Source organism: Perissodus microlepis, chromosome 6, assembly GCF_051167445.1.
Source record: "Perissodus microlepis isolate ML-2025 ecotype Zambia chromosome 6, ASM5116744v1, whole genome shotgun sequence".
NCBI classification, from domain to species: Eukaryota; Metazoa; Chordata; class Actinopteri; order Cichliformes; family Cichlidae; genus Perissodus; species Perissodus microlepis.
In genome coordinates, this window is record NC_140466.1 from 16,607,787 (window position 1) to 16,621,647 (window position 13,861).

At 40.4% G+C, this 13,861-nt stretch overlaps 1 protein-coding gene across 1 annotated transcript; it reads right to left on the reverse strand.

Annotated features, from left to right (window-relative positions):
* Positions 1 to 1,497: 1,497 nt before the first annotated feature.
* On the reverse strand, positions 1,498 to 13,215 carry LOC146385419 (low-density lipoprotein receptor-like). The gene is made up of 18 exons (XM_084931098.1): positions 12,911 to 13,215; positions 8,668 to 8,793; positions 8,234 to 8,356; positions 7,541 to 7,915; positions 7,234 to 7,356; positions 6,995 to 7,111; positions 6,699 to 6,821; positions 6,452 to 6,580; positions 6,169 to 6,340; positions 5,798 to 6,025; positions 5,018 to 5,136; positions 4,773 to 4,912; positions 4,312 to 4,453; positions 4,085 to 4,222; positions 3,824 to 4,000; positions 3,298 to 3,375; positions 3,000 to 3,160; positions 1,498 to 2,893 (listed from the first exon to the last, which is right to left on the reverse strand). Exons 1-18 carry the CDS (start codon positions 12,990 to 12,992, stop codon positions 2,855 to 2,857), a joined length of 2,592 nt encoding a protein of 863 aa, XP_084787224.1. The 5' UTR covers positions 12,993 to 13,215; the 3' UTR covers positions 1,498 to 2,854.
* Between the last annotated feature and the right edge of the window lie 646 nt (positions 13,216 to 13,861).

Here is a 13,861-nt window from a genome sequence, read left to right on the forward strand (position 1 = left end):
GCCGAAAGAGGCACAGGCTTCATCAGGCTGTTACTTAACAAGTCTTCATGGTCTCTGTCATTGCTTTATATACAGGTTGGTTGCAGTGTGTCTTAATTTTTCCATGAAGTGGACTATATCAGTTGGATGAATTATTCTAGTTGCTATTAAAGATACAGCACCTCTTCCTTAGTGACCAGCACTACTGTTCTCTGCACCCTTTTAATACACAGAGGAGAACCAGAGTTATGTAGGAGGGTTATTAGATTTATGAGGGGATGTGTTTTGGTTGTTCTTGTTTATTAGTGTGTCGGGCCATCTTGGACTCTTCAAACAGTGCTGCACTTTCTTTCCTTTTCTTTAATGACTTAGGCTGAATTATGCATGTGTACTGCTTGACCACGGGGCATTAAGGATAATGCGTTTGGCCATTTATCTTTAATGGATACCCATATGCACATGGGTAAATAGAGAGCGATTCCACTCGGAAATTCTCAGTACAGAGATTTAAAAAAAAAAAGAGTTTATTTTCAAACTTAATTTTTGTCCATTAAGATGACAAGACAAGAATATAAACCACCAACTCAAGTCCCATTAATAAACTCTTTGCAGAATTAGGACAGCCATTAAGTTCCCAGTGAAAAATAAGCATTAGAGTGCGCGCATGCATTATTCTCTGCTGCGCTGTAACCGAATCAAAAAGCTGCCCCTGTCTGTTGTAATGAATAGAGGGGATTGGCTTTTCTTAATTTAAGTGTTTTTAAACGTCCACTTGAAAAAAGAATTGGGCTCGAGGATGAAAGTTTTTTTCCGACTATTATAAGTCTCCCTATGTTCATCATCAGGGGTTTTTATTCAAATTACAACCTTATAAAAATGGTATTAGTGAATACGTCCATTGTGGATCCTCTTTAATAAATGCACCACACTTAGAAACCTTCAAAAATAGCTCAGGTTGTTCTTTGGTCTAAGTACAAGTGTCCCCAGGGTTGAAGGTGCTTGTGTTATGAGGTATGTTGTGTATGATATAATTTTAATCATCACACTAGGGCTGTGTAGTACTTACAAACCTACTGTCAGCTTCTTCTTATTCACAGATGGATACTGTTTCTGATGCAACCCCCAAGGGACTTGTGTCTCCTCCTGAGATTGAAACACAATGGAAATTTCTGGCACAACTTCACCTACTGCTAAGTTTGTGGAGAAGAGCAATAAGCAATAGGGGTTGAAGTAAGAAATAAGAGGTTGAAGCTACAGCAACAACTTTATTACTTGACCAATGCAGATGTCGTCATCCCAGAATTGAACCAGGGATATTTCCCTTGTCGAGAAATGTGTAAACCATTACACTACAGAGGCTCTCAATGTAATGGTTACATTATTTTTTCACCTGTGAGAAGTTTATGGAGTTTATTGCACTGCATTTCCTGAGACTAGAGTACTTCAGCACCACATTCATACATTCATACATGCTATCTGCTATCTCTTTTTAAAAAATGAGCCAAGGGAGACATTAGAAATATTTCCTTTTTTGTATTTTATTAAAAAAATACCAACACAACCGAAAAGGAAAAAAAAAAAAGATATGTGCATTTAACAAAGAGACTCGTGCATACATTCTGAGTTGAATGAGAACATTATGCTTTGTGTACAGTCGTGCTGTATGTGCCTCAATCCCACAATCAAAACAAAACATCACAGTAAAAGAAAAATAAGTTATCTGATTCACGGCTGTATTGAAAAAGCAAAGGAGTGAGGAATAATAAGTTTCTTCAGTGCTGCTGTGTAAACCTTAAAATGCTAATAAGAGTTCTCAGGTGTGGTGACTTGTCCAGGAAACTGAGCAGCGTACGCAAAGGTTTGACTGACATAACTTAAATAACAGCTGCACGACGTAGAGGTTAGCCCACCTCTACTAGAACACCTCACTTAACATGTAGTAAGTACCACATTCACAGCCAGCAGACAACAATCAAAAACCGTAGCTCTCATATTTCCATAAATAAATAAAATAATCTATTACCTATTTACAGTGTTTCTCGATTAAAATTTACAAACGTAAAAAGACGACACCAAGATATATTTACAGAAAATATATACAGAAACAGTTCATAGAGCTGTGTAACTACAATCACTTTTACCTTAATTATCTTCACAGCAAGAAAAAGAAAAAAAGAAGAAAAAAGGATTTTCAAGCATTTTCTTCATTTTGGTTAACTTCAGAAAACGTAGCAGCTTTGGTGATTTACAGTGTAAACCATATGTAATCCACCACACTCATATCTTATGGATTCAAACAGAAAACATTAGAGATGACGGCAATATAAATGACTGACTGTCAAACTCTGTATGCAGGATAACAGAAGACCATAATATGATGCTGTGAAGACTCAGTGGAGTGGGATTACTAAGGCATTTACTGTATGTGCATCCATAAACTTCACTAACCTAAAAGAGTGTGACTGGAAGGCATACAGGAGTGTTAAGACAACATGGTTTAGGCTTTTCAAGTTAAGCTTGTAAATCGGCACCTAAAGGTGTTGTAACAATCTGTATCTTAGCAAGAATGCCTAAAAAACATAGATAGCATCAAAAGAATCATGGCTCCAGGACTAAGAACATCATCTACTGAAACTATCCAATAGTCCTTCATTTAGTAATAATTTAGTGGTCGGACTTCTTTATGCCCTATTTTCCTAAGTTTCAAAGATTGTTTCCTTTTCTTTCAACCCTTTTGCAGGCTTGGACGGCACAGTGCTGAGGTCAGAGACATAAGCCACACAATGAGGTCAACGGAGGAAGGGAATGATGTTGTTAAGCAGTGGTTCTTGTTTCCAGCACTTCAAATAAAACTAGTCTTTTCTTCATTGGCAGGTCAAGCCATATCCATGTCATCCATGCTCAGCATTTGCCGCTGGAAAAAAAAGGAGTAACATTGTATGAGCAAAGCTTTCAAACTGATTAATTAATCTTTATTTATTTAGAAACAATATTTCTAAAATGGTTTTAGGTTAAGATACCTCAGGATACACGTAGCCGTCAGAGCCATTCCTGCAGATGTGTAACTCATCCTCGGTGGTTTTCTGGTACACGGGGTTGTCAAAGTGGATGGTGTTGGTGTTCTTCCTATGCCAGTGTCTCCAGAGGTACACTGCTCCAAATACCAGAAGAGCCATAATCACTGCAGAAGAAGAGAAGAGTTACAATGCCATTCAATGAAAAAGAGAGCAGATTAAGTATCCTTGAGTAAGTGAGCAGGTTTAAGATATCATGTTTTGTTTCACAGAGAGCTGTGAAGAGCTAAAAAGTAGGACTTACTCAGTGGCAACACAACGTAGAGAGCAACAGGGTGGGAGGGTGGGGCTTCTTCAGGCTGCACGGCTGCTTGTCTGTCACCTGCAAAAGCAGAAAATAAATGTTTTCTTCATACAGTCTCTTAAAAAACAATAACATCTTATTTGACATGAGCCAGAAGACAGTTAGCTTAGCGTCACACCCAGTGGAGAGAGTCTAGGAAGTTAGCCATAAAATTACCCATAAAAATATAACTCAACATCATATCACCCAATAAATAAATATCATTCAATAAAACTACTACTGGTCATTTCAACCAGGCAGTAAGTAAGTAGTTAGCTTTCTGTTGTTGTAACAGTTGTAACAGTGCCAGTATACAGTAAATGTCAAAATAATAAATTCTATTTTGGCAAAAGGTAGAAAAATACATACATACAATATGATACCAAAAGCAGCATCAGTGTTTTTGGCCACAATTAAAAAAAAAAAATCATAAATGGGATGAGAACAATAATCTGAGTGTCTAAAAATGTAAAGAAAGTTTCTGTACCTTGAGCAGTGACGGCAGGCTTCTCTGTTTTCTGATTAGGCTGCACAGCAGAGGTAGTTGTGGGTTTCTTGGTGGTTGTAGTTGTGGTGGTCGGGTCTGGCTGCCTGGGTGTAGCAGGATTTGTGGGCCCTTTTGGTGGGAGTGGAGCAGCAGTTTTGGGAGGCGCAGCTGTGCTTTCTGCAAAATAAAAATAAAGGGTTTAATTTCAGGATTTGATGTAAAATTCCATCTTTTTTAGTAACAAGAGGAGCGGACATTTACCTGCCACGCATTTCTTCATGTCAGGTCCCAGGACCATGCCATCAGGACAGGCACAGGTGTATCTGGGAGACTGTGGGTCGTTCTGAGGGGCAGGTAGGCACAGGAACTCACAACCTCCATTCGTGCACCAGTTCGAACCTAAAATAAAACAGGGAAGGCATTAGAAAAAATTATTCTAATTTCACAGATTATTTTTTAGTATCTCTAATGTACAAATGTTTCCTTACTGGCTGGCTGCTTGAGGTTGTGGTGCAGTATGATGTCTTCTGGCTGGCCCAGGTCGTTTGCCAGCTCAGTGATGTCGCTTCCTGTCAAGCGGTTGGCACTAAACACAGCAGCGTTGTTCATGTCTGTCCAAAATACTTTCTCCTGTTTTTAGAAAGAAATACAACTTGAGTTAAACCGATTAACAATTAGTACAGCGCTCAACAATTGAAGCTCTGGCTTTGTATGTTAAACCATTTCAGATAAAAACCCTCCATGAACTTTGTTAGACTTGGACTGGCTGGTTTTAGCAATTTAAGAAAACAACTAGTGTTGCTAATAAGTCAGGCAGATTTGTGGTTCCCGTCCTGCAATCATTACCAAAAGGATTCATCCTTAGTGGCAGTTTAATCAAATAACAACAATCCCTTTGACCTTCACTGAGTGAAAATTAATCTGGGAATACACTGCTTTCATCACTAACCTCAAAGACGGTCAGGGAGAGTGGGTGGGAGAGTTTTTCCTCATTAATAATGAGACTGTGTCGGGCCCCTCCATTCACATCGATGCTGGAGAGAGAGTGCAGCTTGGAGTCCACCCAGTATAGACGTTGGTTGACCATGTCTGGTAAGAAAATGAAACACACAAATAATAGTTTTGACCACTATATTTTCATTAAACAGTAAATAAAAATCACTGCTAAAAATGCATTCAGGAAGCTGTGCTTACCCAGGGTGATGCCATTCGGCCACACAATGTTGTCTTTTACTAAAGTAGTGCGATCTGCACCGTTCAGCCCACTCTTCTCAATCTTAGCTTCTTCACCCCAGTCTGTCCAGTACATCAAACTAAAGAGAACACAGCAAAAGAAATCATGAGGCTAAAGACAAAACGCACCAGTTCATGTCAAACTATAATAATAATAATAATACATTTTATTTATAGGCGCCTTTCAGACCCTCAAGGTCACCTTACAAAAACACATGAGCAATAGCAGCAAAAAATATATATTAAATATGGTAAAATAAAATTTAGACATAGACAGTCATAAAAGTATAAAGGCAAATATAAAAACTGGGCAAGGTAAAAATGGACTAAGACAGATCAGGTGTATGCAATTCTAAATAGATGAGTTTTGAGACGTGATTGAAAAGTGGTGAGACAGTGTGTGGTCCGGAGAGCAAGTGGAAGTGCATTCCAAAGTCTCGGGGAAGAACAACTAAAGGCTCTGAGTCTAATGGTAGTCAGGCGAGCAGGTGGAACTGACAGAAGGGAAGCTGAAGAAGAGCGGAGTGTACTGAGGGGCGAGTATGTATGCAGAAGATCGTATAGATATGGAGGAGCAAGGTTATGAAGGGCTTTGAAAGTGAGAAGCAGGATCTTGAAATTGACACGGAGGTGAATTGGAAGCCAATGGAGCTGTTTAAGAACAGGTGTTATATGTTCAGTGGATCTAGTGACATTAATCTAAGGAAACGTACTCACTGTGATGTCTGTTTAAACACTTACTTGTTTACTGGATCGACTGTGATGGCTCGTGGCTTGTCCAGGTCCGTTGCGATCAGGGTCTTCTTCTTACTGCCATCCGTTGTTGCTACAGAAATAGTCTTCAAAACACTGTCAGTCCAGTAGATGTTGCCATGGATCCAGTCCACCGCAATGCCCTCTGGGGCCTCTATCCCACTTTCAACCACCACATTGTGGTGAGAGGAATTGCCAGCCACATCTATCATAGAGCTGTTTGGAGGAAGGCAAGAGTGGAGAGATTAATTTTATCTTCATCAAGGGTCTTGAATGAGAGCCACTCCATACTATGCAAAATGAAGCAAGAAACTCATAAAGAAATGTAAAAAAGAAAGGACACAGATAAAGATTCTAACCTGTAGATTTTCTTCAGAGACAGGTCAGACCAGAAGATCATCTTGTTTGGCATATCCATGTCGAGAGCCACTGCGTTCTTCAGCTGTGGGATCACACGCACGTACTCGCTGCGGTCCACTGTCAGCTTCCTCACCTCGTGTTTGATGGTGAAGTACAAGGTGGGCACTGTGCCTGGTGGAGGCAGAGGAGGACAGTTCGGTTAAACTTGCTTGTCTTGTCTGAAGGTTGCGTCACAGGATCAAGCGTTAAGTGGGTTTAAGTGGGCTTTCTTTCTAATATTACCTGATTTAGCCTTGCAAGTTTTGGTCGCAGGGTCAATCATATAGCCCTCTTCACAATCACACTTGTAGCTGCCTGGCAAGTTGATGCAGATCTGAGTGCAAGTGTCCGGCTCAGCACATTCGTCAATGTCTGCAGAATTAAAGAAGTTGGCTCATTTGATTGTTTCTATTGTGCACATTGTCAAATGACATGTTTACGATTGTCTGGTTCTTAAGAGGCAGAATTTTAAATGTCTCCGTCCGCTCACCTTCACAGGTTTTGTTGTCCGCCTTCAGCCTGTATCCAGCAGGGCATGAGCAGTTGTAGCCAATCTTCAGATCGTTGCAGTAGTGAGAGCAGCCGCCATTTCCGGTCAAACACTCATTGTTGTCTGCAGAGACAAACAGGCAAAAAGCTTTCAAATAATATTCACGACAACCAAATCCTTAGCTGACCGGGAATTGAATCATTCAAACCACAAGCTATGTAGGTCAAGTCTGGTATTCTAGTCATATTTCCCTACAGGCTGGCAGCCATGAATGTGTACAAGATGACTTCATTTACCACACTCTTTTGCTGGTTCATCAGACCCGTCCTTGCAGTCGTTCTGCTTGTTGCACACTTTCTCCGTGTCGATGCACTCCCCACTGCGACACTGGAACTTGTTTGGGCCTTCACATACTGTGGAAGAGACCAGGGGAGTATGAATGAGACTGCAATGTAGTCATGTGGGACTTTCTTTCTTTACAAGAAAGAAGCTTTTGATTACAGTTTGTGGGTGAAACTCAATGAAATCTTTTTACCTGTATCACATTCAATCTCATCAGTGAGGTCCCTGCAGTCAGCACGTCCATTACATTGGAGGCTTTTGTTAATGCAGGTGCCGTCCTTACACTGGAACTCATCTGAGCGGCAAGTGGAATGAGCTGGAAGAGAAGGAAGAAGGTAAATGAACGAAAACACAAAAAGAGAGATAGGGAGAGAGAGTAATGGAATAGAGATTAGAATAAGAAGAAACATAATACCTCCAGAAAATATTTACTGTCAGTCTCCATTAAAAATGTAATGTGCAGGTTGGCTTTAACAATAAAGAAATTTTAAAAAACTCACTGCAATTAGCCTCGTCCGAACGATCCAGGCAGTCGAACCCTCCGTCACACTTCCAGTTGCCATGGATACAGTCCCCATTCGCACACTGGAACTCGTGAGGTCTGCAGCGAGGCGTCTTCTCTGGCTCCCTTCCTTCACAGTTCTGGGGCCACTCATCAGACCCATCGGAGCAGTCTCTGTCTCCATCGCAGCGCCACACCGCTGGTACGCACATTGAGTTGTTGCATTGGAAGGAGCGAGAGTTACAGGCGGGTTTGGGACAGGACGCCTCATCTGAGCCATCTGAGCAGTCGTTGTCGCTGTCACAAACAAAGCTCTTGGATATGCACTGGCCATTGGCACAATGAAACTCACGGTCGTCACACTGCTTGGCCGCTGTGGTGAAACATGAGAGGAGGATAGGAGTTAGAAATCGATCAATTATGATATCACTAACAACACTTATTACATATTTATTTATATGTATTAACTAGACTTCAGGATTATAAATACACTACTAGTATTAGCTTCTTCTTTTTTTAAAGATTACTTGTCTTTAAGTCTGTTCTTCAAATCCCTTTTGAGATATTATTATTATACAATGAACAAAATTCATTCTTGCCAAAAACACTTTCAGTTAGTCGTGTCTTGTTTGTGGATGCTTTAGCATGAACTTTGAGGTGTAGAAAAACTCGGCTCTGGTAGAAAACTTACTGCAGTTTTTCTCATCAGCGCCGTTAGTACAGTCGGCTTTGCCGTCACATTGCCAGTCTTTTGATATGCACTGGCTCATGGGATCGCCACAGTTGAACTGCGAATCCCGACAGATTTTGACTCCTGAGGAGAGAAACATGAAGCGTGACTCATTTCACGTGATCACAGAGAGACACAGCTTTTTGCTATTATGTCGTAAAGCTTAACAATCATTTACTTGTAGAAGCTGCAGTGACTTTGTTAATGTGTTTCTGATTCCCTGTGGTGACAGTTTGATCCAAAACTTTTTTTTTATTTGAATTATAAGTTAGTGAACTTGCTGTTTTTTAAATATTTTCTAAATATTAAAAAATTATCAGGAAATTGCTCAGTCAAGCATAAAAAAACCCTCAAGAATCCCAAGTGTAAGGTGTAGCTATTATGTGATAACATACCGCAGCTAGCGGGCAGCTCATCAGTTCCATCACCACAATCATCACTTCCATCACAAATCCACCTGCGGGTGATGCACCTCCCATTTCCGCACTTAAACTGATTGGCGTTGCATATGTAGGCTGCATCTGTGAAAGACAAAAATCACAAGTGGAGTTCAGTGTGACGTGAGGACAAACTGCCACCCTGGTTTACATTCAACATCACCAGATCCTCTTATCAGCACTCATCAATAAGCTCAGACTTTATTGGCCGTGTTAAAACCTGTCATCATTCCCCCTAAAAAATGTTATCACTGTGCAGTTAATGAATGACTAAAAATACACACAGGGGGGAAAAAATTACAACTGAAGGCCACTGAAGTTCAGACAAACAACGGTGTAAAAAAACAAAACAAACCCAAACATATTAACAAAGTAAATTTGTTAATGTGTTACTCAGAGTCAAAGACAGTAAAGTACGGATAAGTGATGCTGTAAAAAAAGGGAGAAAAAAAAACCAGGTTTTACTTATTGCTTCACTCAGGAAATTAACAAATTAAGTTATTGACACTGTGTCTCATGTTAGAACTAAAAGTGACTTCAATATAAAGTATTTGGACAAAGAATTATTCCCCCGAAGTCATTCACATGCAAGGCCCAGTTTTTACAAACTTAGTCAAAAGATATAGACAAAAACAGAAAATGTATTCAGTCTCGTTCCTCTCTTCAGCAAAGAGTTGTTTATCTGGGTAAATACCCTGGTTTATGTGGCTTAAATGTGTGCCACATCAGATGTGTACAGATGGACCATGGCAAAGCATCGTTTCATGTAGGAGACAAACGTTTCACTACTGTGTTTAAAAGTTTAAAGCTTTGCAACCTTAAACTGACCATGGTTTCTTTCAGGCTCAGAGGTCGCGTCACTTAATGTCACCTCAGTGAAATAGCCACTAAAAAAGGCCGGACACTGCCCCAAATATGCGTCATCCTCCATCACCTCCTCAGTGCCTGTCCCTCCTGTGACCTGGAGGCTTAGCTTATTGTCAGGCTATCCCTTTAAGACAATAGCATGGGAGGAGTTGAACCATCACACCACCAGTTGCTGATTGGTCCCAAAGTGGCATTCCTCATAACAGCATCACCACAGTGACCCGCAGACGGAGGCGGAGGCTCTAAACAGAAAAAATTCTGTCATCCCAGAAGTGTAAATGAGTGATGACACGTTACAAAAGAAACAGAACAGGTCTGACTGATTACGATAAGTTGGTGCGGATGGTTATAGCACAAAGAGAGGATGCTGTCTCAACACTTGATATGTGGCCAAGGGTTGCCTCCCTGCTTTTCTGGCACTGTGAAAAGTAACACTGAATTGAGAAATGTACTGTATTTCTTGTCTTGCTATTTTAGCAACATTTAGTTGAGTCTGAGTTTCCCTTAAAGGGGGGGAAAAAAACGCTCTGCATGTCCACTTCTTACACAAACATAGGATGAAGCCTGGCAAACAGCCAGCAGAGGTTCCAGGAACAGACTTTCCATAACATACTACAGAACTAACGCACATAGAGCACGTTATTCAGTGCTCAGTTTACACCTACAGCAAACTTTAAAGAACTCTCACTCATTTCCCCTTCATGAAGCAGCCATTTAAATTGAATCCACTGAAAAAAGGAGGAACCAAAGCAGGTTAAAAATCTGCTTCTTCCCGATCTTTAAACTTTCAACCTCGTCCCCAAGGGTGGAAAATATAAACTTCCCAAGCCTATGTTTTCATTTTCCACTGCTAATGTTTCCCACAAGCCTCTTTAGTCTCTCATTAAGACTGCTAAGTAAAATGAGGTTTCCATGAACTCTTTACAGTAAGTCTTTCTCAGAGACAAAATTAAAGTTTGCACCTGGCTGATGATGGTGATATACTGGTAAGTTCTCTCTGTTTTGTGTTTGACATTTTTAGACCTCAATGTTCAAAAATTCCCCAATGGTTCGTGGCCTCGTTTGCCACTTTGTTCATAACATGTCATAAAGCAAATTTGTGAACACTGCAGTTTAAATAGAAACTGATCTTTATCACTTTTAGTCAGTTTATAATCTGAAAACTAAGTTCAGAAGTATCACTACTGCATCAAAAACTACCTCTAGTCTATTTTAAAGATAGCTGTAGATGCAACAGCTAGAGCCTTAAAACCTAAGACCACAAACTGCCAGTATGTTTACTAGTTTGAACAGGATGTCAGACAGCTCAGGTAGAGCGTACTTTGTTTCTGCAAGAGAAAGTGCACCCTCCAGTTTCTATTTATACCCACAGTATAAACCTTCAAAGCCACCAGACCTCACACATACAACACTACCATACAAGGCTATTCAGGCACTACCTTAAACACATGCCCGGCCGCTATGGTTCAGTTCAAAATGTAGTAAAGCTGAAGCTTGTCTGACAGCAGAAACTGGCTTTACAGAATCAGTCACAATGCTGAGTGACAACAATCATCCCTTGTGACTACATGAGACTTTGTTCTCTAACAATGCATTGCTGTCTTTCTGTGGTACGTGTCTGCAACATACACACAGCAGAAGCCTTCATAAAGAGAAGGTTTTATTTATTCAATCATATACCCAGCAGTTAATTAATAACCAGGATGGATATCCATCACGAGGACCGGCAGCACTCACTTGTGCATTAGGTCTGGATTTATGATGATTAGTCCGGTCATGTAGCTGCACTTTATTGAGTCCAGTGGAGTCATTGCCTGATAAATGAAGACAGTAATGTGCTCGAATGACGTTAGATTGAAACATGCTTTGAATAAGTGCAAGACTTGATAATGAGGTGGCCATCTGCAGAAGAGCAAAACTTGCAATGCTTTACTTTGTAACCTTCAAATAATTTTAGTATTTTAAGCCTATGTAAAGACTATGTTAATGCGTGAATGATTCCTATACTCTAAAGCTGGAGGTATTTCTAAATAATAAATAGGCAAGACTATAAAGTGTCTCTATTTGTGAGTCACTGCATTGTAAAGGTTTCTTCTCCCAAGTAGGAAAAGGGAGGCTTTTATTACACACACACACACACACACACACACACTAGCAAATATGATGAATGGAAGCGAAAATCTGAAAAGCTCTTGTTGGAGAGTACAAATTTTAGGGAGGATTAATGAAGCAGGGGGCAAAATTGTGCTGCAGAACATTGTTTCCTCCGAGGGAGTTCACTCATTCAGTGACCATGTTTGAGGACCACAATGGTACAATGTAAGGATCAGCCCGAGACTTCACATGGCACAAAAGCCTGAATGCTAATGATATGAGGGAACAATTAAACACGTTTTAAATACTGAATCTTCATTAAATGAATGTTTCATTCCCTTTTTAATGAATGTTAATGTTTCATCGTGTTAAATATTCAATTTAAGCCAGTTATGGGATATATCCGCCTTTTTATTATCTGCTTTGTTCAGTTAATTCTCTTTAGTTCATATTTGTATTCAAAGGTTTCTGCGTCTCTTCTGGCTCAGTTTCCCCCATTTTGCGTCACAGTGGAAAACGTAGGCTACATCCTGTCTTCTGTGAGGCCTGGAAACCTCTGAGTGTCCAAACTGTCCATTAACATGTACATTAACTCATTCTTTATGCAGTCAGTAAAAGTACTTCGAAGCTATTTCCTCGGATATTTTTCAACAAATGTGCGCAGCTACAGTAAAAATGCAGACTTTCTTGCATCCAATTTCCTGCATCCCGCATGAAGGGGGAAGCCTCGCCTTTCAGCCGCACCCTCCACCCCTCCCAGCTCCATTCGTTGACAACGGCCTTTTTGGGCCACGCCCACCCGAAACTCAAAGCCGGCCGGCAAGTTGAGCATGGTTGGATGTTCTGTTTCATTTTACAGCGAAACGAACCAATCAAAACGCCGTGCGTACATTCATTCATATATGCAGAAATCGTAAACCACGTTGTGGAATTATCGTCGAAATTATCTTTATGTATATATTTTTTTTAATCGCAGGTATATGAATCACAGAATTCATAGAACATTTTCAAAATTAGAATTATTTTTACTCCGAATCATTCAGCGGAAGACGTCAACATTTAAATCTATAACACCGACAAAAACCAAGCAAAAAGCCCACAAAGCAACCAAAATAATGATACATCGAACATATTTCACAGCTATATACCGATACAAAGAATCAGGTTATTACACCTTTCATTAAAAAAAAGAAAAAACACGAGAAAGGAAATGCAGTTACCGTGAAATCTATTTCCTTACCTGTTTGAGGCAAACAATGAATAAGCATCAACAGACACCAGCAAGCGGACAGCCCGGCGAGTCCCTTCCAAATCCCAAACATGTCCCGTTTCTTCTTATATTGTCAGCTACAAAATAGAAGTCAGCTGTGCGCACAGATGTGGAAAAAAGAAGGAAGAGTTCGCGGTTGTATCTGTGCGTAAAAAGACTCCGGAGGAGACAGAGTCCTAGAGGCGAGTCACCCAGTGCTGGTCCGTGAAAGTCGAGTGTGAGCAAAATATATTAAGGAGCCCGTGTCACATCTGACTATTTTCTATGAGGCTGGCACGAGGGCGGTGCCAAACCAGTGGTGTGATGTTTGAATTTGGCCTTGAGCATTGCTTGGGGGTGGAGCCTACTGGTTCCATCACTCCTCCATGAAGAAGCATAGCTTCCTCCTGTGTGTGTGTGTGTGTGTGTGTGTGTGTGTGTGTGTGTGTGTGTGTGTGTGTGTGTGTGTGTGTGTGTGTTTTAGAACGTATAATATGTATGAAAGGAAGAGGAAACTATGACTGCACAATAAAGTATCTATCTGTAACACATTGATAGCACCTTTTACAAAAAAGCCACAAAAGATACCACATGCAGTCTCACTACAGTCAGACTGACTGTGATGATAACACTTTGGTAAATGAAGACAACAAAAAGAGCAAGTGTGAGAGTGTGCTACAACATGTGGAGTTAAATAGTAGCAAGAAAGAACAGTGATGAGAGCCACACACATTTAGAGTGTGGTTGTTGTGCAACTTTCAGCCCCCTCCACCACCACCCTTTTATTCAACCTCAATTCCATATTAAAAACTAACCAGACAATTCATGAATGATTCTAACATAAAAATGACTGAAAAAGGAAAATAATGATGATAAATAATTCATAATAATGGGCCGAATGCAGCGCAGATATGTACGATACATATCTTTGTACTCCATCAG

What these genes read in the sequence shown, in the direction of transcription:
- LOC146385419 (XM_084931098.1), bottom strand. Translation starts at nt 12,992, where the DNA reads ATGTTTGGGATTTGGAAGGGACTCGCCGGGCTGTCCGCTTGCTGGTGT. An exon ending in AACTTGCAAGGCTAAATCAG is followed by an intron (nt 6,341 to 6,451) that starts GTAATATTAGAA and finishes TGCCTCCACCAG; the next exon opens with GCACAGTGCCCACCTTGTAC. An exon ending in TCTCCCTGACCGTCTTTGAG is followed by an intron (nt 4,454 to 4,772) that starts GTTAGTGATGAA and finishes TTCTAAAAACAG; the next exon opens with GAGAAAGTATTTTGGACAGA.